This window comes from Cetorhinus maximus, chromosome 1 (assembly GCF_964194155.1).
Source record: "Cetorhinus maximus chromosome 1, sCetMax3.hap1.1, whole genome shotgun sequence".
In the NCBI taxonomy this organism is placed as follows: Eukaryota; Metazoa; Chordata; class Chondrichthyes; order Lamniformes; family Cetorhinidae; genus Cetorhinus; species Cetorhinus maximus.
In genome coordinates, this window is record NC_135879.1 from 146,004,114 (window position 1) to 146,028,465 (window position 24,352).

A 24,352-nucleotide genomic window follows, 5' to 3' on the forward strand; every position below is an offset into this window, starting at 1 on the left:
AAGGAATTTTAGGACCAATGTAGCCATAGGCTAACAGTTTAAGTAACCACTAATTGAAATGCTGTTGTAGTCGTAATCACACTCCAGTACATTTATTTTGGATTTTTTTTTTCTGAATACTGAAATGTTATCTTTTTAAAGACTATGGCAAAGTACGGTGCTCACTATTCATGATATTTACAGCTACCAACTTGAGCAGCAACTTGCAGCATTTTGAGTTCCTTTTTGGCATGACATCCTTTGCAGAGGACCTGTAGTGGGTTTGAGCAGGGCAAGCAGCAGCATATCTCTTCTGCCAATCGGATTAAGAATTCTCTGAGAGAGACAATCCAAACCAGGAAGTAAAAATTAGTATAAAAGTGCACTAAGGAAAGACTCTAGTATGGCTTTGAAATAAAATATTACAAAGTAAAAGTCATTATTCCAATAAGTGTTTTTCATTGTTGCTAATCTGTTTCAGTAATAATTTGCCCTTAAATATTCCCAATTCACATTCAAATTATTTCCAACATCTTCTCAATTGCAAAATCATGTAAGGAAAGTAAAATAAAAGGGAAGAAAGTTGGATTCAGCAAGATGAGGCAAAGAAAATCAAAATTCTTTTAATTTTATTTCAAGTTTCCCAACAATTAAATTTTAAGGAATGAGACTCCACTCGTAAAATTAAATTTTCAGACAGGTTGTTTGGTAGTAACAAAGAATGATTGTGCCAGTAAGAATTCACTTACACCTGAATACATTGGCCCCAATCTTTTCTGGAGTGTTTAGTGAGTAAATATTACAACTTCCTGGCCTTCATGTGTTTTGATGCTGACTCCATCAGTGTGTTTAGTGTAATGAAGCTTCTGATGGATCACTCTGGGTTTCTAGGTTTTATTGCTCAGAACTTCAGAAGTTGCTGTCTGATTTATTCCGTCATTACAGAGAGTGTTGGTAGCCTTGCTATTTATTAATGCAAATTGCAGGCCATTGTCACAATTTCTGATTTTTAAACTATCCTTCCCAAGCAGCTTCAGTAAGTGGGCTAGATTGATTCTCTGTGGTTTACATTTTAGTGAGCTGCCCTGGCAAAGTTGTGTGACTTGAGGAATGTAAATGCTGTACTTGCAATATGCTGTGCATCAGGTTAAACAAAGTTACTGTATAACTATTCTTCAGATTTTCAGAATATTAGGTTCATGTTTTTTGAAAGCAGATTAAAGGCATAGAAATATTTATTTGCAATTCATTGCATGGATATACCAAAGCATACAAAATTAGGCACATATAGTTACATTTAAATTTGGCCATATTTGAGAAATGCCCTTGAGTTCATTACTCTCTCTAGCTACGTCTGAAGTACAGTCTTAGAATGTCAAATTTTCCAGTAGATAAGACCATTTGACCCATTGTGTTGATGCCAGCTCTGAGTGCAATCCACTTAATAGCATCCCCCGTTCTTTTATCCATACCCTTTGAAGCTGATTTTTAACTTTTTTTTTGTTCTTTTTAATGGGAATAAATTTATGCCCTCAAGATATTCACTGACCAGTAGAAATAGTATTTAGTAATTTGCCTTCTCAAAACTTCTTCATATTTTTGAACATTTCCGCCATATCTCCTTTTTAATCATCTTTATTTTGTGAAAAGAACCTCTGATTCTCTGACTGGCCTGATAACTAACATATCTCTCGTCCATGGTATCCTCTTATCGGTCTCTTCTCTTACCCTCTGCCTATTCTTCTTTACTGAGTGCAATATTCTAACTGTGGCCTAACAATTTGTACAGATTTAGCATTGCCTTTTAGTTTATACTTTCTTCATGTGTAAAACCTATAATCGCTCCCATTTTTAAGTTTTATTCACTTATCCTTCTATCTTTTAAAGATTTGTTTATCACACTGCCTACATTTTTCTGTTTGTTTGTGTGTGTATATATATCTCCTCTCCTTTTTCCCTCCATATATGTCTAATAAATTTTGCTAAATTTTTCTTCTATGCTGTTTATAATCCACCTGAAGTTGCTTGTATTTCTGTTAAGTCAATCATGCTCCTATTTTGATAGTTATATTTGAATTCCGATCATAAATATAAAAATCTTGTCTCTGTACACTTTGTTCACTCTTTCCGTTATACATTTCATTGTACACTGTCACTGCTGGGAGGATGTAATTACTATATGACCAGTTTGCATCAGTAATTTTTGTTAGAAACATGAACAGTTATTTATGGAAATATTAAAAATCAGGCCAGAATATATAACTGTAAAATGAGGATAGAGCTGCATCTGTATTCAGATCTAAATATTCCTTCCTTTTAGCCCTGCCTCCAACCTTGTATCATCTAACGATGAAGCTTGGTCTTGGAGTGTGTGTTTATTGGTTCCATCTCTGACCCCTGAGGATCACCACTGTTACATCTCACCAGTCCAAAAACATACATTAGTCACTACTCTCATTTGCTGTCTCCCTTTGTGTCTATGTTGACATCTACAAGTCTTTTATATGGTACGTTAAATTCTTTCTGAAAATCCTTCTTCATAACTTCTACTAATAGTACATTTCTTTAGTTTCTTAAGAATTCTTAAATTCATCAGACCTGATTTGCTAGATATCTTTGTTTAACATCTTGGTAAGTGAGTATTACTTTTATCTCAGCTTCTAGAAACTACTCCATGCAGGAAGGCGAGTTTATAGTTATCTGTGTAATCCCATTCTCCTTTCTTCAACAAAAGTTCATCGGAAAGCCCCCAAGTCTCTAGCAACTTCCCTACCAAGGATATTTTTTTTTTTAAATGCTGCTCAGAGCCTCTGCTACAGAGAGGAGGAGAAATTTTTTTCTTCCAGAGGGTTGTGCAACTTTGGAATTCCCTGCCTTAGAAGATGGTGTTGATGGGGTCATTGAATACTTTTAACGCAGAGGTAGATAGATTCTTGTTAGGCAAGGGAATCAAAGGTTATCTGCGGTAGATGCGAATGTGGAAATTGATACACAAGATCAGCCATGATCTTATTGAATGGTGGAGCAGGCTCGAGGGGCCGAATGGTCTACTCCTGTTCCTATTTTTTATATTCTTATGTTCTTTTCTTGTGCCTTTTTTGCAGATTTCTAGAATGCTTGTCATGAGGGCCTGATATCTTTCCATTTTAAGTTCCATCTTTCAATACTAACCAGTAATGAAAACAGACAGTGCTGGAAATACTCAGCAGGTCTGGCAGCATCTGTGGAGAAAGAAACAGTTAACATTCCAGGTCTGTGACTTTTTATCAGAACTGGGAAAAAGTTAGAAATTCTTTAGGTTTTCAGCATGTGAAAGGGTGGGAAAGAAGAGCAAAAGGGAAGGCCTGCAACAATGCAAAGGGGCAGGAGAGATTAAATGACAAAAGGTTTCATGATGCAAGGCCAAAAGGAGTGTTAATGGGGCAAGTAAAGAAACAAAAAGTATCTAGGAGTAAGAGTAGGAGGATCCTGAATAGTTTCCATCCGAAAGCCAAGGAAATAAGAGAAGCCAAACTACCAAAGAGAAACAAAACAAAATAAGGATGGGGCTACACAGTGTTGACTCTGGAAGGCTGTAAAGTGCCCAGTCAAAGGATGGGTTGCTGTTTCCTGAGCTTGCATTGAGTTTCATTGGAACACTGCAGCAGGCCAAGGACACAAGATCAGAGTGAAAGAAGGTGGAGAATTAAAATAACAGATGACTGGGTGCTCAGAGTCATGCTGGACTGAATGGAGGTGTTCCACAAGTCTGTGTTTAGTCTCCCCAGTGTGAGCAGTGAATACAGTATTTACAGAAATTACCAAGTAAATCACTGTTTCATTTGGAAGGAGTGTAGGAGGTGCCTGAGCAGTGGAACCAGGGTACTGTGGAGGGGACAATCTCTTGGAATGCTGGGAGGGGAAGATGTATTTGGTAGTGGCATCATGCTAAAGGTGGTAGAAATTACAGGATGATCAATTTAAATACAAAGGATGGTCAGGCAGAAGGTCAGGACAAGGAGAACACCATCATGGTTCTGGGAAGGAGGGGGAGGGGGAGGGATGAGAGCAGAAGTGTGTGAAATAGAATAGATGTGGTCAGGGCCCTGTCCTTCACAGTAGGAGGGGAGTCCTCAGTTAAAGAATAAGTAAGGCATATTAGAAGCACTAGTATAGAAAGTTATATCGTCCAAACAGATGAGATGGCAAAACTGGAAGAATGGAAGAACAGTACTTACAGGAAGTGGAGCGTAAGGAAGTAGGGGGATTCAGTAGGCTTATAGTGAATATTGATTGATAGCCTATCCCCAAAAATGGAAACTGAGAAGTCAAAGGAAGGAAGGAGCTGGAGATGGACCACGTAAGGCAAGAGTAAGATGGAAATTGGAAGCAAAGTTGATGAACTTTTCCAGTTCTGGGTGAGAGCAGGAAACAGCACCAATGCTGAAGTAATTATAGCTTCAGGGAATGTAGTGACTGTAGCTTTAAGACTGTGTTGTATAGTATCATGTGATGGTGTGAGTGAATTAGCTCCAAGTGCAGGGAACCTTAGAGTGGGAGTAGTTCTTCTAGTTGTGGAGCTTGATGGAAGCATGTAACTGCTGCTGCAGCCTGTAAATAAAGTTCGATGTTTCTAATGAGAAACCTATCTGGAAAATCAAGTCCATAATAAACTGGTGACAAGGATAGATCGGGTCCAGCATTGTCCCTCAGCCAGCGACTGAGTATTTTGTTTAAACAGAAGAAAAGGAAAATATACTCACTGGATATGCTGCAGAGTTCAAACAGAAGTGCTGTCATTTTACAAGGAATATTCCATATATCCCATAAAAAGGCGAGCATAACTATGACCCCTGCAGGTACCCATGGTGACCTCATTTATTTGAGGATATGAGTGGAGTTGAAGGAAAAGTTGTTCAATATGAGAACAAGTTCAAGCAGACAGAGTAGGGTGGTGGTGGATGGGGCTGGTTGCACCTCCGTTCAAGGAAGAAACAGAGTCCTCATACTGTCCTGGTGGGAGATCAAGGCGTTAAGAGATCGGCCGTCCATAGTGAAAACCTGTCTTGTAGTTATCTAATTGTTCCATACTCTTATGCACTCTTATTTCTTCTATTATACCCCTCTTCTGAAAATGGAGGGAAAACATTGCTGTCTATTATTTCTTCATCGTACATGACATTTCCCTTTGGCCCTAATTAGCTCTACCTTTATGTTCACTATTTTACTTCATCAAATCCCTTGCCATTTTTCTCATGCTTTGCCATTCTAATTTTTTAACTTCCCCAATTTTTTGTATCTGCCTTAAATTTGCCATATGATGCTTCAAGTCTTAGTTTCTCAACTCATTGAAGCAACTTTTTCTGCACCCCTTCACTATGAATATTCTTATCAATAATCCCCTGTTTGAAAGTTCTCCATTGTTTCCCAACTTTTGTATCTTCCAATATCTCTGGACTAGCTCCTTTCTTTTCCAATCCAAGCGCCTTCTCTTTTGAGAGACCTTTTCCATTGTTAACATTGAACCAAATTATTTTGCTGTTTTCGAGTTGTTCTTTACCCTTGCATTACCTACTTGCCCCACTGCATTCCAGTGTATACATTCTGATCTTGGAACTAGTCCTAGACAAATTGCTGAAGCCCCTTCCCCATTGCTGCATTCGTTGGGTCAATGAAGTCACTCATGGCCCTGCTATTTATGCATATTTCTTCAATTTGTCTATACGTTGCATCTTGTATCTCCTATTTGGTCTATATTAGCTCCTTTTCTTTCAGCTGCTTCATAATTCCCTCTAGCTCCCTTGAAGTCCAGAGCTGCAATGGAAGATTTTTTGGAAACAGTCTGTGCACGGAAAAAGTTAGTCTAACTTCGTTTGCGTGTCACAGCCGTAGCTCAGTTGGTAGTACGCTTGCCTCTTGAGTCTCAAGATTTCAAGCTCAAGCCCCACTTCAGGGTTTAAGCACAAAAAGCAAGGCTGACACCAGTGCAGTACTAAGGGAGTGCTGCACTGTTGGAAGTGCTATCTTTCAGATGACACAGCACCTACAGCTAAAGGCACATCTGCCTGCTTGGGTGGATGTGAAAGATCCCATGACACTATTTGTCAAGAACAACAAGGGAATTGTCGTAGCCAATATTATCCCTCAATCAATATGTCTCTCATTTAAAAAAAAAATTGCTCATCATCACATTGCAGGGCTTGTGTTAGATGCCATGTTTCCTACATTACAATAGTGGCTACATTTCAAAAGTACTTTGACTATAAAGCTCAGATCTTTGGTGGTTATAAAAACATAAGTTTTCTACATAATTGCAAGTCTTTTTTCTTTTGCATGACTCATGCTCTGTGTTGCTTGAAAGCGAATTGTGGCATACTTAATGTCAACTGACAGACTCTGCTCAGACTCTGCTCCTAACTTCTCTTAGGAAATAGTTTAAGTAAGTTATATTGGTATTTGTAAGTGTTGGGAATGAATTTTTGCTTTTAAAGTTAAAATTTGATTTGTATTTCTGTATCTGTGTGTTGAGAAAGGTCAAATGGAGCTTTAGTTTCACTTTAAAAAGGTGCCTGCATTTCTAATGAGAGTTTTATGACTTAAGTTAAGCAAACACAAGTAGAGAAAAAGTGCTGTTGCCTAGCAACAGGGGTCCAGAAGCAGGACCCTCCCACGCAAATGCACATGCTCCAAGCTAAAGGAAAACCACAAAATCCAGGGGAGTGGAACAGGAGAAAGTCCAAAGATAACCTTCTAGTCAAAGGAAGGATAGGGACCTGAAAAAGGTCCTGTTAAGTGAAGTTGAGAGTAAGGGGCAGAGAGAGCGGCTCCAAGCTTCATATTTAAAGAGCTAAAAGCTGCAGAAAGCAGATTTAAAGAGAACAGTTTACAAGAGGCAAGAAAATCCAAAGAGACAACTGAAGGCCTGTAACTCTTTGCTGTGGGCATGTGACACAGTGGTGTACTGTTAACGCTGAGCCAGTGAGAGAGAGTGCGTGGAAGATGGCGTGAATGCATGTGGCGACCCAAAGAAGAGGTACATCGGAAGGAGAGTTCAAAACCCTGGAGGTGAACCCTTGCAGAAAGCATGGTTTGGGAGAAGATTCCAAGGCGAGGCCTTGGAGATTGGAAACCCTCGTGTGAAAGACGGAGTTCATGGGACTGGTTGGCTCATGGTGTGACACAAGCGTCTGGGCGGAGTTGAGGAGAGATTCATAGCATCTGGTTGAGGTGACATCTGTCACTTCGTTTCAGAGTGTAGTATGTCTAACCACAGGGTGCCTATTGGTTTACATGGACTGTACGTATAAAAAACCTTAAAGTATAAAATAGCTTTTGTAACTTGTGTTATCCTTACAAATCTGTATATATCTGGGTGAAGGAGTATTGTAATATAGTTCACCTTTTCTTGTTGAATAAATGTTTATTCTTGTTAAAAGTTCATCAGCTGAGTCCTGTGACTGTTCAGTAGCCCCTCTCCATGTATCTAAACAAATAAATTAAAAGCTAGGATCCATCAAGCTGGGTTCCACTCTGGGATCAGGCTTGCCCAGGGGTAACCTCAGCTAGGGATCATAACACCTGATATGAGTGTTGTGTAGCAAACTGCTCTGTGCTCAAAAATAAGATCAACAGATTCTGGGCACTGAATCGAGGAATCTGGGGATAGGATGGGAAAGTCAAGTTGAGAAAATCGGCCATGGAGCAGACCCGAGGTACTATATGGCATGCTCCTGCTTTATTTATGTTAATTGCAGGATTTCTGCCAGACTTTAAGTTGTTGCATCTGAATTGATGTATTTATGCATTTAAGGGACAGGACATGCATCAGATCCTGTTCAGCAGAAAGCATGTTTTTGGTTTTGCATAGTTCCCACTCTGCACACATTTCTAAACCACCTTGTCACTAATTGTCAGAAAAGTCACCATGAATCACTCATATTATTGGATTTTTGAGCCACTGCCAGTTACTTAGATTTACCCAGATTATTTTTTACCATTTGTGACTCAAAGATCTAAAATTTAGGCAAGTTTGAAGGATATGAATTACAGGTGTATTTTTCAAATAGCCCTGAAGAGTTGTTTACTTTAAAGTTTTTTTATAATTGGTTCTGTTTGTGGATATGACCCAAATGAGCTTCACATTCTTAAGCGGGGGACAAGAGGAGGACAGAATTAAATCGGCCCTGGTTTCAAATAGGGCAGCCATCTTATATTTTATTCTTTGTTGCAGTTCTTTTTGGCTATGCTACTACAATAATCCCCCGGAAGTATACATATTATGTATCAACGGCACTGTTTGCAATATTTGGTTTCCGGATGCTTTGGGAAGGCTTGAAGATGAGTCCCGATGAAGGTCAGGAAGAACTGGAAGAAGTGCAAGCAGAAATCAAAAAGAAAGATGAAGCTGTATGTATGATAATACTCTCACTCTCACTCACTCTCGCTCTTTCTCCTCAGTGTGATACACAAACTATATTCCTGCCTCAATCCGATTTGGTCTCAACAGGTTCCTTGGCTAAAATTTGAAAGATTTTACAAAGCAAAATACTGTGAATGCTGGAACTATGAAGTAAAAGTAAAATGTTGGAAATACTCAGGTCAGGCAGCATTTGTGCAGAGAAAAATAGTTAATGTTCTGACAAAAGATCACCAACCTGAGCTATTAACTCTGCTTCATTCTCCAAATACTGCCTGACCTACTGAAAAATGTCTAATTGTATTTTTTTGTATGTGCATGGCTGACTTGTTTAAGTGCACAGGCCCTTTAATTTTTTTCTGGTGTGGCCACTCATCATAATTTAGAGGGGCCAAGTTGTACGTGGAAAGTTTTGGGTTGCTGCTCGGTGGCACAGCTTACAGGGTGCATTGCTGCTGAATATTTCCAGCATTTTCTGCTTTTGTTTGAAAATTATTTGGGGTAGGCTGGGAGCGGTGCAAGATGAAGTGTATTTGTTTTTTTTGCCTGGTTGCCTAATTGAGCTTAAATGGGAGCTTTTAAGGTTCAAAGCCAGAGAACTGTTGAAGGATTTGGAACAAACATTCCTACATTAATTTATTTAAAACAAGTCCTAATTGCAATTTCATTCAAAGGCTCTCTCAATTTTAGTGAGATAAGCATCACGCTAACGCTGAAAAGGGGTTTGGAGTACAAGAACAAAGAAGTCTTGTTATAATATGTAGGGCTTTTATGAGACAACATCTGGAGTACTGTGTGCAGATTTGGTCTCCATATCTAAGGAAGGATATACTTGCCTTGGAGATGGAACGGTGAGGGTTCATGAGATTGGTTCCTGGGATGGCAAAAGTAGTCTGGAAGCTGAGTTCACAAGAGTGTATTTGGGACAGTTTCTTAGTTCAATACATTCTAGCGCCAGCCAGGGAGCAGGGTATTCTAGACTTGGTGATGTGCAATGAGACAGGATTAATCAATAACCTTAGTAGTAAAGGAGCCTCAAGGCAAAAGCGATCATAACATAGAATTTCATGTTCAGTTTGTAGGTGAGGAGTGTGGGTCTAAGGTTAGTGTTTTAAATGTAAATAAAGGTATGAAAGCAGAGTTAGCTAAAGTGAACTGGGAAATTAGGTTAAGAAGTAAGATTAAAATGCAGTGGCAAACTCTTAAGGAGATACTTAATTTATTAATTTAGGGGATGATTGACTTGCGAGGCCATTTCAGAGGGCAGTTGAAAGTCTAGAGCCATAGGCTAGATCAGGAAACAGATTTCTTCCCTAAAGGTCATTAAAGAAACAGATGGCCTTTGATAACCATCAATAATTGTTTCATAGTCACCATTACTGAGACTGGCTTTGAATCCCAGATTTATTTATCAAATTTAAATTCCATCAACTGCCATGGTGGGATTTGAACCCATGTCCCCAGAGCATTAGCCTGGGCCTCTGGATTACTAGTCCAGTGGCGTTACCACTATGCCACCATTTCTCAGCAAAATTTTATCCCAGTGAGAAAGAAAGATTCTTTGAGAAGGAAGGATGAATCAATCATGACTAAATAAAGATATTAAAGATAGGTGGAAGTGTTGAACAGGAATCTATGGAATTCATTGCCACAGAAGGCTGTGGAGGCCAGGTCATTTAGTGTATTTAAGACCGAGATAGATAGGTTCTTGATTGGTAAGGGGATCAAAGGTTACGGGGAGAAGGCGGGAGAATGGGGTTGAGAAACTTATCAGCCATGATTGAATGGCGGAGCAGACTCAATGGGCCGAATGGCCTAATTTCTGCTCCTATGTCTTATGGTCTACCAAATTCAATGAACCACTGTACAATTCTGTGAGGATTAATGGCAGGCCAGAAGATTGTACAGATTTAAGAGTATGAGAGAAAACTAGCTAGAAATATAAAAATAGATGGTAAGTGTTTCTACAAGTAATTTAAAAAGGAAAAGAGTAATTAAAGCAAGTGTTTGTCCTCTGGAGAATTAATAGAAAACAAGGAAATGGTGGAAGTGTTGAACAGATATTTTGTCTGTCTATCTGCAATGTAGAAGACTCAAAAAAACTTCCCAAAGACACTTGAAAATCAAGAGGTAAAAGGGAGGAAGTTAAAACAATCAGCATCACAAGGGGAAAGGCACTGGGAAAACTATTAGAACTGGCTGATATGTCCCTGATGGCCTGCATCCTAGGTTCTTAAAGAAGTGGCTGCAGTGAACTATCGATGTATTGGTTATGATCTTCCAAAATTCCTTAGATTCTGGAAGGGTTCCAACAGATTGGAAAATAACAAATGTAACTCTTCTATTCAAGAAAGGGAGGAGACAGAAAGCAGTGAAACTATAGGCTGATTAGCCTAACATCTGTCAGAAGGAAATTGTTAGAATCCATTATTAAGGAGGTTATAGCAGGATACTTAGAAAATATTAATGGGTTTCAGGTGGAGTCAACATAGCTTTGTGAAAGGGAAATTGTGTTTGACTAACTTATTAGAGTCTTTTTGAGGAAGTAACAAGCAAGTTGGATGAAGGGAAACCTGTAGATGTGGTGTACTTGGATTCCAAAAGACTTTTGATATGATGCCACATCAAAAGTTACTACACAAGAGAAGGGCTCACAGTGTGTTGGGAACATATTAGCATGGATAAAGGATTGCTTGGCTGACAGGAACCAGAGAGTAGGGATAATTGGGTCTTTTTCGAGTTGGCATGGTGTAACTAGTGGAGTGCCACAGGGATCAGTGTAGGGGCCTCAACTATTAACAATCTATACCAATCACTTGACTGAAGGGACCAAATGCATGGTAGCTAAATTTGCTGATGACACCAAGATAGGTAAGAAAGTATGTTATCAAGAGGAGGTAGATAGTCTGCAAAGGGATATAGGTTGTGAGTGGGCAAAAATTTGACAGATAGTGTATAATGTGGGAAAATGTTCACCTTGGCAGGAAGAATAGATCAGCAGTATGTTATTTAAATGGAGAGAGATTGCATAACTGAGGTACAGAGAGATCTGGGTGTCCTGGTACATGAATCACAAAGTTAGTATGCAGGTATAGCAAGTAATTAGAAAGGTAAATGGAATGTTGGCATTTACTGCAAGGGGAATGGAATCGAAAAGTTTTACTGCAGCTGTGTAGGGCCTTGGTGAGACCACATCTGGAATACTGTGTACAGTTTTGGTCTAATTTGAAAAATGATATAAATGTACTTGAAGCAGTTCAGTGAAGGTTAACTCAACTCATTCCTGGGATGAAGAACTTGGTGAGGAAAGGTTGAAAAGATTGGGTCTGTATATGTTGGTGTTTAGAAGAATAAGATCACCTCTCATTGAAACATAAGAGTCTGAGGAGACTTGATAGGGTGCATGCTGGGAAGATGTTTCTCTTTGTAGGGGATACTCGAATCAGGGACAGTTCAAAAATAGGAGGTCTCCCTTTCTTTTTGTCCGTTCATGGTATGTGGGTGTCGCTGGCAAGGCCAGCATTTATTGTCCATGAGAAGGTGGTGGTGAGCTGTTTACCTTGAATCACTGTGGTTCATGTAGTGTTAGGTGTACACACAGTACTGTTAGGGTAGAAGATCGGCCGTGAACATGTTGAGTGGCAGAGCAGGTATGAGAGGACGAATGATTTACTGTTCCTATTTCTTATGCTCTTATGAGGTATCAGCACTCAACAATTTTCCAAAGCTGAAAGCCCAGAAATTTCTCCAAGTCTTTTAAGTAATAGATTTGACTGCATTGTTTATGTTCATGGACTTAATTGCCAAGAGTTTGAAGCCACAGGTTGGCTCCCCTGCCATATTACAGAAAGGGCTTCCCATTTCCACTCAGTTGAAAACTTAGACATTCCTGATGTGAGCACCTCTAACAGGTTGTAGATGCCAAAACCTAGGAATAGAATGAGATTCTTCCTCTTGTTCTTTGTAATAGTACCAAATGTTCCCATTGCTGTTGTAGCATAGCCAGATGAAGATTGTGTTTTGTTTGTTTGAAACTCCAATGCGTGGGAAGTGCTTATGATTGTAGAGACTGAAAGTAATTTGAGGCAGTTTTAAAAACATCTAAAACAGCAATAGAGGCAACCATGATTGTGATACTTTAAACATGAAGAGATCAGGTGAAGATATTTAAAAATGTAAAAGAACCTTGAAGATTGGAATTGTCCATTTTTCCAATTGAATAATAACTTCTATTTACATAGGACCCTTTAATGAGATAAAATGTCATCAAAGGTGCTTCATAAGAGTGTTATAAGACAAAATTTGACACTAAGCCACCTTATATATGAGGGCAGATGACCAAAATACTTAGTCAAAGAAGTAGGTTATAAGGAGTGTTTTAAAGGAAGAAAGAAAGGATGAGAGGTTTAGGGAGCGAATTTCGGAGTTTTCAGGCCTTGACAGTTGAAGGAACGATCAGAATAGCAGAGCATTCGGGCATGCAGAAGGAAGCTTTTTTTGAAGTGAAATGCTGAAATTATTTTTCCTGAATATAGTATCCAGCTGATCATACATGAACATGACTTTAGTCACTAAGGCAGAGAATGGTTTGTGCTGTGGTGATCAACTTTGCCAAGCATCATCTGCTGTGACTCGGGAGCCCCATTCTGGAATGGCAGTCTCTGCCGCATTTGCTGCAAGGAAAACAGTGGGCTGAGGAGCTTGAAACCCTGAAAATACTTGACCTAGGTTAAATTAATTGTTTTTTAATATTTTCTCTCTCTATATTTAAGCTCCAGCGATCAAAAGCAGTAAATGGTCCACAGGATATTGAGTCAGGATCGTCAACACATCTATCACAAAAGAGGCGAATGCCTTGTATTTCTCCAATTTTCGTTCAGGCATTTACCCTCACATTTTTGGCAGAATGGGGAGATCGATCACAACTGACTACCATTGTCTTAGCTGCTAGGGAGGTGAGTTCTTTAGCTTTTCATTTTCGCTTGGAAAGTTCATAAGTCTAGATTCTCATGTATTTTTCTTTTTGGAAGAGAAATGAGTTGGTTGAATTTTTGCCTTTCAAGATGAGGCATGACAAGCATGCATCACTTTTTTGACCTAGTTGAATACCAAGGGTTCAGCCTGTCTTGAAGTCTAATTTTTAAAATTTCCTTTTATCATAAGTTTATTGGCATAAGAATTGTATGCTGACTTTTATTCATTCATGGGATGTGGATATTGCTGGCAAGGCCAGCATTTATTGCCCATTCCTAATTGACCTTGTGAAGGCCCTGGTGAGCACTGTCGTGAGCTGCTGCATTCTGTATGGTGAAGGTACTCCCACCATGCTGTTAGGGAGTTGCAGGGTAGAACAGCGATTTATATTTTCAAGTCAGTGTGGTGTCTGACTTGGAGGCGGTAGTGTTCTCATTCACCTATTGACTTTGGGAAGCACGTAGGTGGGTTGCTGCAGTGCATCTTATAGATGGTACAAGCAATTTTTAAAATTATTTCTTTGACTCCAAATGAATTGAAATTTAATAAAACCAACAATTCAATATTTTCATTAATATACTTGAAGTTTCCCACACACCCTGCCTGGTCCAAAACAATAGATCTTATTTGATGTGGATCTGAGTATTATCTTTCCTTGTGCTTTAATTTAAAAAAAATAAATTCTATCAGTTTCCATTGCTTGTTGGATAAGATATTAATGTGTGTTGATCTAATTATTCCCACTAATCCCTTGCCCTAGTGTATCTTGTCATGAGCGGTACTGAATATGAGCATCTAGGTTGTAGAGGGCATCAGTGTTGACCTTAGCCTTGTTCTCGTCTAGTGCGCTTACATCAGAAGTTGCAGGATAGCAGTTAGTAACATCCACCCTGGTTAGGCTTCTCCTGTCCCAGGAACATTGGTACCAATTGTTGTACCATTAGGCAATTCCCATTGCAGTAACCAGCTGAATCGTCATGGAGCACCATTCAAATGTTTTTACGAGGGATTTTTTTGTGTAAGTTGAGCAATCGGTTTAACTAGAAATATTTAGTATGTTGATTTAGCAAACTAATTCAGCAATTCAGTGAAATTATGTATTGATGTTCAATAAGTGATTATTGAAGATCTATAGCCTGCAGGGCTAATGACCAAGTGCAGGAAGGTGGGATTGGACTGGGTTGCTCTTTGTTGATGGGCTGAATGGCATCCATCTGTGTTTCAAATTTTCTAGGATTCTATGATCTTATTGTGCACATTTTCCTGCAGGATCCCTTTGGTGTTGCTGTAGGTGGAACATTAGGGCACTGCCTTTGTACTGGATTGGCGGTGATTGGAGGAAGGATGGTTGCCCAAAAAATCTCTGTTAGAACTGGTAAGAATTGAGACTAGTTTTGTTTCTGAAATAAAAGTTACAGATTAAATTGTAAAATTAATGCATCTGACTGGATTGAATTCCTCTCCTTTTCTATCCATTCTGAGGGACGTAGGAAGTAAATGTTAAGTGATAATTGGTTAAATGGGATTTAACTGCTATAGACACAATCATGTATGAAGTGCAAAGTCTGGACATGTGGTGAAGACCAAATCAGTGCTCCTTTTGTGCTGCCTTCATGTTTCTTTCAGAGCATTTGTAGATTTCTATTAATGTGTAGAAAAGTGCATCATTGCTCATGATTTGAAACCATATGTTTAATGTACTTGAATATGGATCATGTTTTCTGAATCAGTTGATGAAAACATTTTAGGTTTTATGAGTGGGACACAAAATACAAGAGCAAGGAAGTATGACCTATTTGTACAAAACATTGATTAGGTCACAGTTAGACTGTGTACAATTCTGGGTCCATTATTATAGAATGGGCCCGCATTATACAAAGAACAATAAAACCATAGCGAGCATTCCATGTAGATTCATTCAGAATGGAAAATTCTTTGAGGAAATACTTAATACTAGGACTATTTCTAGTGGAATAGAGAAGGTTACAAGGAGAATTGATGACATTTTTTTAAATTTGATGTTTTTTGATAGATTTGATATAAAGAATACTATTTCCTCTGGTTGAGGAGTCTAATGTGGGGTCATCAGTTAAATTCATCACTGCACGTATGTAGAGAATAGAGGAAATTTCTTTACAAAGTGTTGAAGTTGAGGAAATGGTGGATCAGTGTTTGAACAGAATAAGTTAAAACTTATGAAAGAGCAAGGCAGCGTGATTAGTTTTGGATTAGCAAAGAACAAGTACAGACATGGCCTCCTTTTGTGCCGTAAACATCTGTGTAGATGAAATATTAAGAACTGTTCACTGGGATGCCCATATAAGCAGCAGATGCTATTAAACATAGGAACATAAAAGAAAATCATTTACATTTTCTTAGACTAAGTAATGTACATCAAAGTATAGACGAAAACGGAAAATGCTAGAAATACTCTGCAGGTCAGCCAGCATCTGTGGAGAGAGAGAAACAGTTAATGTTTCAGGTCTGTGACCTTTTACCAAAGCTGCGAAAAGTTAGAAATGTTATAGATGTTTGAGCGAGTGAAAAAGGAAGGGTCAGATGAAGAAGAAAGGGAACGCCTGTGATAGGGTGATAGATCAAAGTATAATAGCACGTATTTGCGGGGCTTGTCCTAGTTTCCTGGGTTAAAAGAAAACTGATTTGGGAGTCTTGTAGATTGTATAATGAAGAGGAAATCTAGATTTATTAATTTTATAAAATGAACATTTGGTTTAATTATTCTCTTTTTGTTTTTAGTGACCATCATTGGTGGAATAGTTTTCCTGGCATTTGCACTCTCCGCCTTGTTCATCAGCCCAGACAGTGGGTTTTAACAAGAATGATAACCTGCATCGTCCATTTCCAACTGTTAATTCCTATGTTTATAAATGTACAGTGTGACTGTACACTACAGAGGGCTTGATGTAGACATGTGCCTCCTGTACAGTTCACATGTATTTTTAGATTCTGAAGGCAAGTCTTGAGGTTTTCAACCCAAACAACCTTGCTGTATGTTTCATTATCTGTATGATTATTTCAATAAGTAGGCACTACATCGAAGCACTGTAACCATAAACATTGTCAAAAAACACTGGAGTTTGGAGATAGCTTTCTAGAGAACTCCAGCATTGAATGGGAAGTGAAATTTTAACAATGAAGTAAATCTCCTTGCGGTACTCTCTTTAAAAAAAATTGTTTAGAACACTCCTTTTTGTCTTTCGTTCTGTCCATTTTTCTTTGTAAGAAATTATTTGAAAATGCTCCCTGTGAACCCCACCCTCCCAAAAAAATGGGCCTCCTTTGCATTAATTGAAGGGATCATTGTCATCAAGTAATGCAAATTTGTTAATATTGGAATTTTTTTTAGGAATCTTGTATAACTCACCAAATAAACTGAATATTGAGTCAGTTTTAAAAGGGCAACTGAGTCTTTAGCAGCATTGACCCATAATTATCAGAGTTGTGTTTTATAACTCTAATAACTAGTGGTTGTTAAAGTGATCAACATTTACCTTGCAACTTTTGTTGTTTGTGCAAATTAGTGTTCTTCCATTTGCTGAAGTCCGAGCTGCAGTTTTGTACCTGTTACAGTACTCTCCACTTTTCCTATGTTTTTGATTACATCAGTGTATATCAGTTACTAACTTTTTTTAAAAGTAAGTGAAGGTTTGATCAGGAATACAAGTTGTGATTGTTTCTGGTAGTTATAATAAATTAATTTGTAATTCTGAAAACCTACAGAAAGAATATGTTAAACCTTGGTGCTGCAACTGACTGTTAAAGTTCACTGTCGAGATTACAGTGAATGCTGTGTTTTTTTCACAGGTAGTTGCTGCAGCATTTAATATTTATTTTAGCTATTTAAATTCAAATTTGCAGGGCTTACAATGGAGTCTTGGCTGTTTTTCAGTTATGTCCATAAAGCAGAGTAGACTCCGAAGTGGAATAGGAGAAATGCAAACCCACTTCCTAAAATTGTTCCAAGATGAATTATTCAGATGCTGCTAAATAACAAAAACTGGCCATCTCCTAATCTACCTGAAAACAGGAGTTGCCTCGAAAATGGGAATATACAATTAATGAACATAAGTGGCATCATGATTTACCCCATAGTTATTACCTGATTTTAATTAAGAACTTGATAATTCTGCAGTTATGTATAAGTGATTAACTATTCAATTGTCTTGTTAAAACTAAAACTACCCTTTATGTTCAAGATGGCACTAAATTATGTGAATGTTAGTGTCAGCCATGCAGTTCAGCAAGTATCTAAACATTGCATACTTTTTAACATGCTGGGCCAATAGAAGTCCCAGTTTATATCCCTCTCACTATCTTTGAGGTTTGTTTTGCTTTGATGATTTGATGTGTTTTGCAAATGTAAATATTGTAAACTGTTACATTTAATGCAATATGATCTATACTGGAAAGACATTTTAAAATAATTAAGATTGTGACTGAAAACTAGGATTACTTATCTGTTGTATCTAGCCTCCCAAGATATTCACTTGCCTGTGGCATTTCGCTGGTCACAGGCAGTTTTACACAGAGGAATTAATCATTTCTATAGTATAAAAATCTTCAGTTTTGCATATTGAAATCGCCTTAATACACAGGGTTGGGAATTTAGAGCACTGTTTAACTTGGACTGTTGAACAAACAATGCATCCAATGGTTTTTACAACTAAAGGATTATTTGTAACCCTTCTTTGCACCCTGGCCCACTGAGAAATGGAAAGCAGACAGGAAGGAGTCCTTATTTGGCAGCTCATGCTGTGGTTCAGAGGGGGAATTGATTTTTTGTAAATTGGGAAGAGAGAATCTTAACACCAGCGTATTAATAAATTGCAGTTTCAAAAAGAGTACATGTCAGAGGATTGGTGCTACAATGTTGTCGCCCCACCCATTCTCAGAATTAGGATCTGTGCTGAGCGCATGATTTTACCCCTCGTATGGGCATAGTGAACAACTTTTATCTATGGTACCTATAATTTAAAAAAAACTCCACCACAGTACTTTTCTCGAATCTGCAGAAATTCTGATGAATTATGGAACTTGAATTTCCAGTTGCTCTGTTGTTAAGCTAATGCAGTGTATATCAAATGGTGCTTTTGGCAAGCTGTTTTGCATTTGAGTTCTCAGCACAGGCAGGACCCCTCAAGTTTATTTTCATCCATGTAGAGTATCTCTTTGTCCTTTTGCAATAAATGAAAATTGAGTGTTTTGTGTTACGAAGTTAGAGAAGTCTTAGTTTTGTGGTCTTCAATCCATATAGGGCCTCCAGTAGCCTTCACGTCTTCTACCACTTACCCTGTACTTTTAAAATACAAGCGTCAGCTATGATTGCTATCAGATTCCTCCTAAAATAACTAGATGACAATTTTGTGTAAAAGTGATGCAACTGCTTAAAATTGATCTAATCATGTATCTTATTGATTTATGTTCGTAGTGGTGGTGCAGCATTCCTATAACTGCAGGTGCAGTTCTGTTTTCAGTTTTAAATCCGCTATTGTACTATAAGTCTTAACTTTTGAACTCCCAACATTCATCTAAATTAGCTGATATGCAGGAGTCAAAGTAAGTGCTTCATTTGCACTGTTGGAGTAGTACACCAGAATATTTTTGTGAATGTTAGTTTGCAAGACTCTACAGAACATTTTTCTTTTATGTTAAAATACAGATTTATAAGAAACTAAGACTTTATTGTACAGATTAGATTTTTACATATTGCTGTTACCAGTGGATGTACTTATTTAAAGTATGAAAGGCAATACCTTCAAATCTGACATTTTATTTCTAAAAGTCGTTGAAGACTGCTTCACTTTTGTTATTCACAATTTAGAGGAATAATGCTAGACCATCTTCAGTTCATAATGTTTTTCTCCTCAATGATTTCCAGGCTCTGTTCTTCTCCTTCAGTCTTTCTTCCAGAATTTGTATTTTGGAGGTTCCAGGTTGTTAGGCGTTGTAATAATGTATTTGCAATTTGGGTACAGATTTAACTCCATCTTTTTAGCACCATGTGATTAAATCTGGCAAGCAAACATATGCAACAATAAGTTCACATCTTGTTCAATTCATTTTATTTCACTGTTTGTCTTATATAGTTAACTTAGTTTTCACTAAGCTTTATGGGATTTTTCTTATATGGATACTTGTATTCAGTAATAAAGTCATGGACTGTGATGATGGTGGAACACCTCTTGGAGTAAATCAATATAAATGATCAACATTTGACAATGCAGCAAAATCGTAAGTTTTTTTTTTGTTTTAAATCTCCAATACATGAGAGAAGAACTAAATCTAATGTTAACCCCAAACTAGTGTAAATATTGACTTGTAACGATGGGGAAAGGTGTTCTGCATTTAATTTTGGGCTCACATGAAAATGTTTACATTAAGTGTAGCTTGATAGTAAAAATCATTAAAATATCAGCATAGTATTTGATTGTGATTTGGCAACAATATTTGTAAAAGAAAGAAAGAGGTTTTCATTTTTTGAAGTACTTTTTACAACCTCAATTTTCCAAAGCACCCTAAGACAGTGAAACTATTTTGAAGGGTGGTTATTGTTATCATGTAGAAAAACATGGCAGTTAATTGCACATAGCAATATGGGAATGACCAGATAATTTGCTTTAGTGATATTGGTTGATGGATAAATATTGACCAGGCAACAGGGAAACACTGCTCTTCAAAGTATCATGGGTCTTTGACATTAACCTGCAAGAAAGGTGGGGCTTTAGTTTAAGGTCTTATTCAACAGATGGCAGCAGTGACAGTGCAGTGCTGCCTCCATATTGCACTGAATTGTTAAGTCTCGAGTTGAACTTAAGCCCACAATCTTCTGACTCGGGTGAGAGGATGCCATCAGAACTGGGCCAGGCGGCAAACGGGGACTTGACTTACTGCCAATGTATGTGATGGATTTCCTTAATGGGGAACTTGAGAGAGTAATGTCAGGTTAGGGCTATCACCCCCTAGTTAATTTGATGCCTATCTGCCTACAGTTAAGAATGTGGGACATTTTAAGAGAAAGAAGTCTGCTTAGCCTAAAGCTTTGATTTTTTTGTTTGCTTGTTTTCCAATTGTTTCAGTGCAGCTACAGCACTGGCATCCTGAAAATGGGGAAAATTGTCCACAATCCAGCTAATTACTCCCCAACCTGACTACTCTTGATGATTGTGACATTGTAATCAAGTAGTACCTTCATAGGAGTAACAATGCTTGGTTTGGGTTCTGCCAGAGCTGCTCTGCTCCTGACCTCATGATAGACTTGGTTCAAACATAAAAGAGTTGAACTTGAAAGGTGGGGTGAAAAGTGAGTGTCCTTGACTTCAAGGTAGTATTTGACTGAATGTGGTATTAAGGACTCTGACTGAACTGAAGTCAATGGAAATCAGAGGGCGAACTTTCCACAATTGAGAGTCATGACTAATATAAAAGGAAGCTGGTTATTGCAGGCCAAATATCTCAGCCCCAGGATGTTGCTGAAGGTGTCTCAAGGTAGTGCCTTAGGCCCAACCATCCTCAGTGCTCCATCAATGACCTTCCATTCATCAAAGCTCAGAAGTGGGGATGTTCACTGCACAATATTAGTAGCATTTGTTCTTCTGTTACTGAAGCAGTCTGTGCCCTTCTGCAGCAAAACCTAGACATCATTTGGGCTTGGGCTGTTAAGTGGTAAGTAACATTCGTGCCAGGCAATGACCATCTCCAACAAAGGAGAATCTAACTTCCCCATGGCATTCAATGACATTACCATCACTGAATCGCCACTGTTAACATCCTGGGGGTTATTATTGTCCAGAAACTTAACTGGATCAGCCATATAAATACTGCAGCTACAGGAGCAGGTCTAAGGCTGGGAATTCTGTAGCAAGTAACTCACCTGTTGATTTCCCCAAAGCTTATCCACCATCTGCAATTTACAAGTCAGGAGTGTGAAGGAATTCTCCCCATTTGTCTGGATGAGTGTGGTTCCAACAATGCTCAGGAGCTCTACACCAACAGCCCACTTTTTGATCGGCATCCCGTCCATTACTGACAGTGGCGGCAGTGTGTACCATCTACACAAGATGCACTGCAGCAACACACCAAGGAGCCTTTGACAGCACCTTCCAAACCTGCGACCTCTACCATCTAGAAGGGCAAGGGCAGCAGACGTATGGGAACACCACCTGCTGAAAGTTCCCCTCCAAGCCACACAGCATCCTGACTTGGAATTATCACTGTTCTTTCACTGTTGCTGAGTCAAAATTCTGGAGCTCCCTTCCATAAAGCATGGTGGGTGTATCTACACCAGATGGACTGCAGTAGTTCAGGAAGGCAGCTCACCACCACCTTTGAGAACAATTGGGGCTGAGCAACAAATGCTGACCTTGCCAGTGATGCTCACATCTGAAAGAATTAAAAAAAGATCTTGCCTCTCTTTAACAATATCTCTAGTTGAACCTATTTAATATTTAATGGGTAATTCTGGCTTAATATCGTTACCCTCTCCTTTGTGTGGTAGTTATCTAATTAAAACGTGTGCCTTTATTGAATGCTGTAATTTTTCATAATTTTTGAAAATCTTGTGATATCGGTACCTGGGCTAGTGTAATTCCATCTTGTTTTGGCAAAACCAGTATTTGGCACCTAATCAGGAGGAAAAATCCCTTTTACATAGTCAAAAAATAGAGGCATCCCATGCTTGGCAGAAAAATTAAGCATGATCAGCAATATTTACATTCAACACAGCTAGTGCTAAATTAAACTTTCTTCAACATAAGTTTGAAATTCTGACATATCAACCTCGTGATGCTTCTTCTCAATGTTCGTGTTTGGCCTGTAGCCTCATGCTACCTGCCTTTTGAAACAGCCCGTGTTGCCATGGAGCTCAGGTGATCTCTTCATATCTATTGGTTTCTGGTTCAGTCTGAACCAACTACTACCCTACAACTGATATTGGTCTAGTATGACTCCAACAAAAAGCCTAGGAAAGTGTGTCTGATGACACCAAACTTATCTATGTCAACATGCTACTTGCAAGATGTAGATGAAGGGGTTCTTCTGAAGCACATCCTCAAACACCTGTCCTCAGTTATTGAAAGTCAGGTTTTATACATGTATTGCACAGGCTTTAAACCTATTACTACATTATGAATCTGCGTAGCTTAGGAGTAGCCTTAATGCCACTGAAAAAGTGGGCTCCTATTGCTTCTCCTAGAATAAAAGTCATAACTACAGAGAAGGAAGCCCATTGAGTGCACGTGGACTTTTTATTAGAGCAATCCAATCTGCTTCTGCTGTGTCCCCCAAAGTTACTTTCCAAAAGTGGCAAACTGTCTTTCCTATTTTCTGTGAAGAGGTGGGAGTGAGGAGGAATTCACATTCCTTGCCATGGTGATGATTTAGTGCATTTTAACTTCCACCTCAAACTCAGCCATTTCTCAATTTGATCTGTGCTGGGTGGGAGATGCTTTTGAGTCTTAACGTTACCTCCTTTATGCAGTTGTAGACACTACCAAGTTGTTCACCAGTGGGTTGGAAATTTTGGCACATCTTAGCCTGCAATTGGAGCTTCTGCAAGCTTTGTGAGGAACTCACTTGCCAATTACAAAATTTCAGTGATGTAAGTGGCCTGGCACTCCCGGAAGATGAGGTGCTGTTCCTCCGGTTTGTGTTGGGCTTCAGTGGAATGTTGCAGCAGGCCAAGGACAGAAGTCCTATTTTCCTATCCTATCTTCGATCTCTTTTCCCCACCATCGTCCCCTCCCACCCCACCCCATCCCCACAAGGGCCATCTGTCAGGTGAGCTCTGAAGAAGGGTCATACGGACTCAAAACATTAACTCTGGTTCTCTCTCCACAGATGCTGCTAGACCTGCAAAGCTTTTCCAGTATTTTCTGTCTTTGGTTTCAGATATCCAGCATCTGCAGTATTTTGCTTTTATCTTAGTTTACTTGTACTATTTTTAATTAATTGTATTTACTGCTTAAGATAAGGTCCCCATTATATTGTGGAGACCAAACGCACAAGGTGACCACTTTGAGGAACACATCTGTTCAGCCTGCAAACATGACCTTGAGTGAAATGCCTATCTGTTTCAGCAAGTAGGTTCCTTTTTATTACGGAAGTCAAGGTCATATGCTATACATCGAACTTGATTGGCATGTAAGCTGTGCAAGTTTCGACTAGTTTTCTGGTGATGAGCTGAAGAGGGTCCAAAAAGGTAATTATCCGAATAGATGATTCCTATATATAAAAAGTGATATATATCACTAGAGAACTATAGACCAATTAGCTAATGTTGGTGTTAGGGAAGATGATGGAATCCTGAATAGAAGATGTAATAGGAAAGCATCTAAAAGGTAAACTTACCCTTGAACAACATTACTGAATTCTTTGAAGTACCAAAAAGGGTGGGTAAGGGAAATACAAAACACAACGTATTTGGAATTCCAAAAAGCCTCTGATAAGGTACTGTAAGAACATGACTAATGTCAGAACACGTGGAGTCAGGACAAGTAGCGAGTTGGCTACAAAGAACAGTTGGTGTTAAAGGTAGTTAATTGAATTGGTAAATGGTGGGAAGTGGTGTTCTACAAGGATTGATGCTGGGATCACTTGTTTACTATGCACATAGATTTATACTCAGGAATTGAAAGAATCATTTCAAAATTTGTAGATAATACCAAATTGGGGAATATTAGAAGGGCTGCAGCAAAATATTGAAAAGTTAATAGACTTGCAGAATGGGCATGTAATTGGCATTAAGTAATACATTTTGGTAGGAAGAACAAGGTGGCCACATATTTCTCGGAAAGCAAATGCCTAAATGGAGTCGAAGAACAGAGGGATCTGGGGTACAAATACACAAATCACTGAAAGTAGTTAATAACGCCATTTGAAAACCAACAAAGCACTCCAGTTCATTTCTAGAGGAATAGAATTGAAAAGCAGAGAAGTTATGTTAAACCTGTTTAACACCTTGGCTAGATTGCAGTTGGGGTACTGTGA

General features: G+C 38.6%; 1 protein-coding gene across 1 annotated transcript in view; it reads left to right on the forward strand.

Annotated features, from left to right (window-relative positions):
- tmem165 (transmembrane protein 165) overlaps positions 1 to 19,534 on the forward strand; it is a 33,078-nt gene extending 13,544 nt beyond the window's left edge. Inside the window, exons 3-6 of the mRNA XM_078547992.1 lie at positions 8,189 to 8,364; positions 13,147 to 13,329; positions 14,618 to 14,723; positions 16,106 to 19,534. Of these exons, the coding sequence (XP_078404118.1) occupies positions 8,189 to 8,364; positions 13,147 to 13,329; positions 14,618 to 14,723; positions 16,106 to 16,182 (542 nt within the window). The 3' untranslated portion in view covers positions 16,183 to 19,534. The remainder of the gene's footprint in view (positions 1 to 8,188; positions 8,365 to 13,146; positions 13,330 to 14,617; positions 14,724 to 16,105) is intronic.
- Positions 19,535 to 24,352: the final 4,818 nt, after the last annotated feature.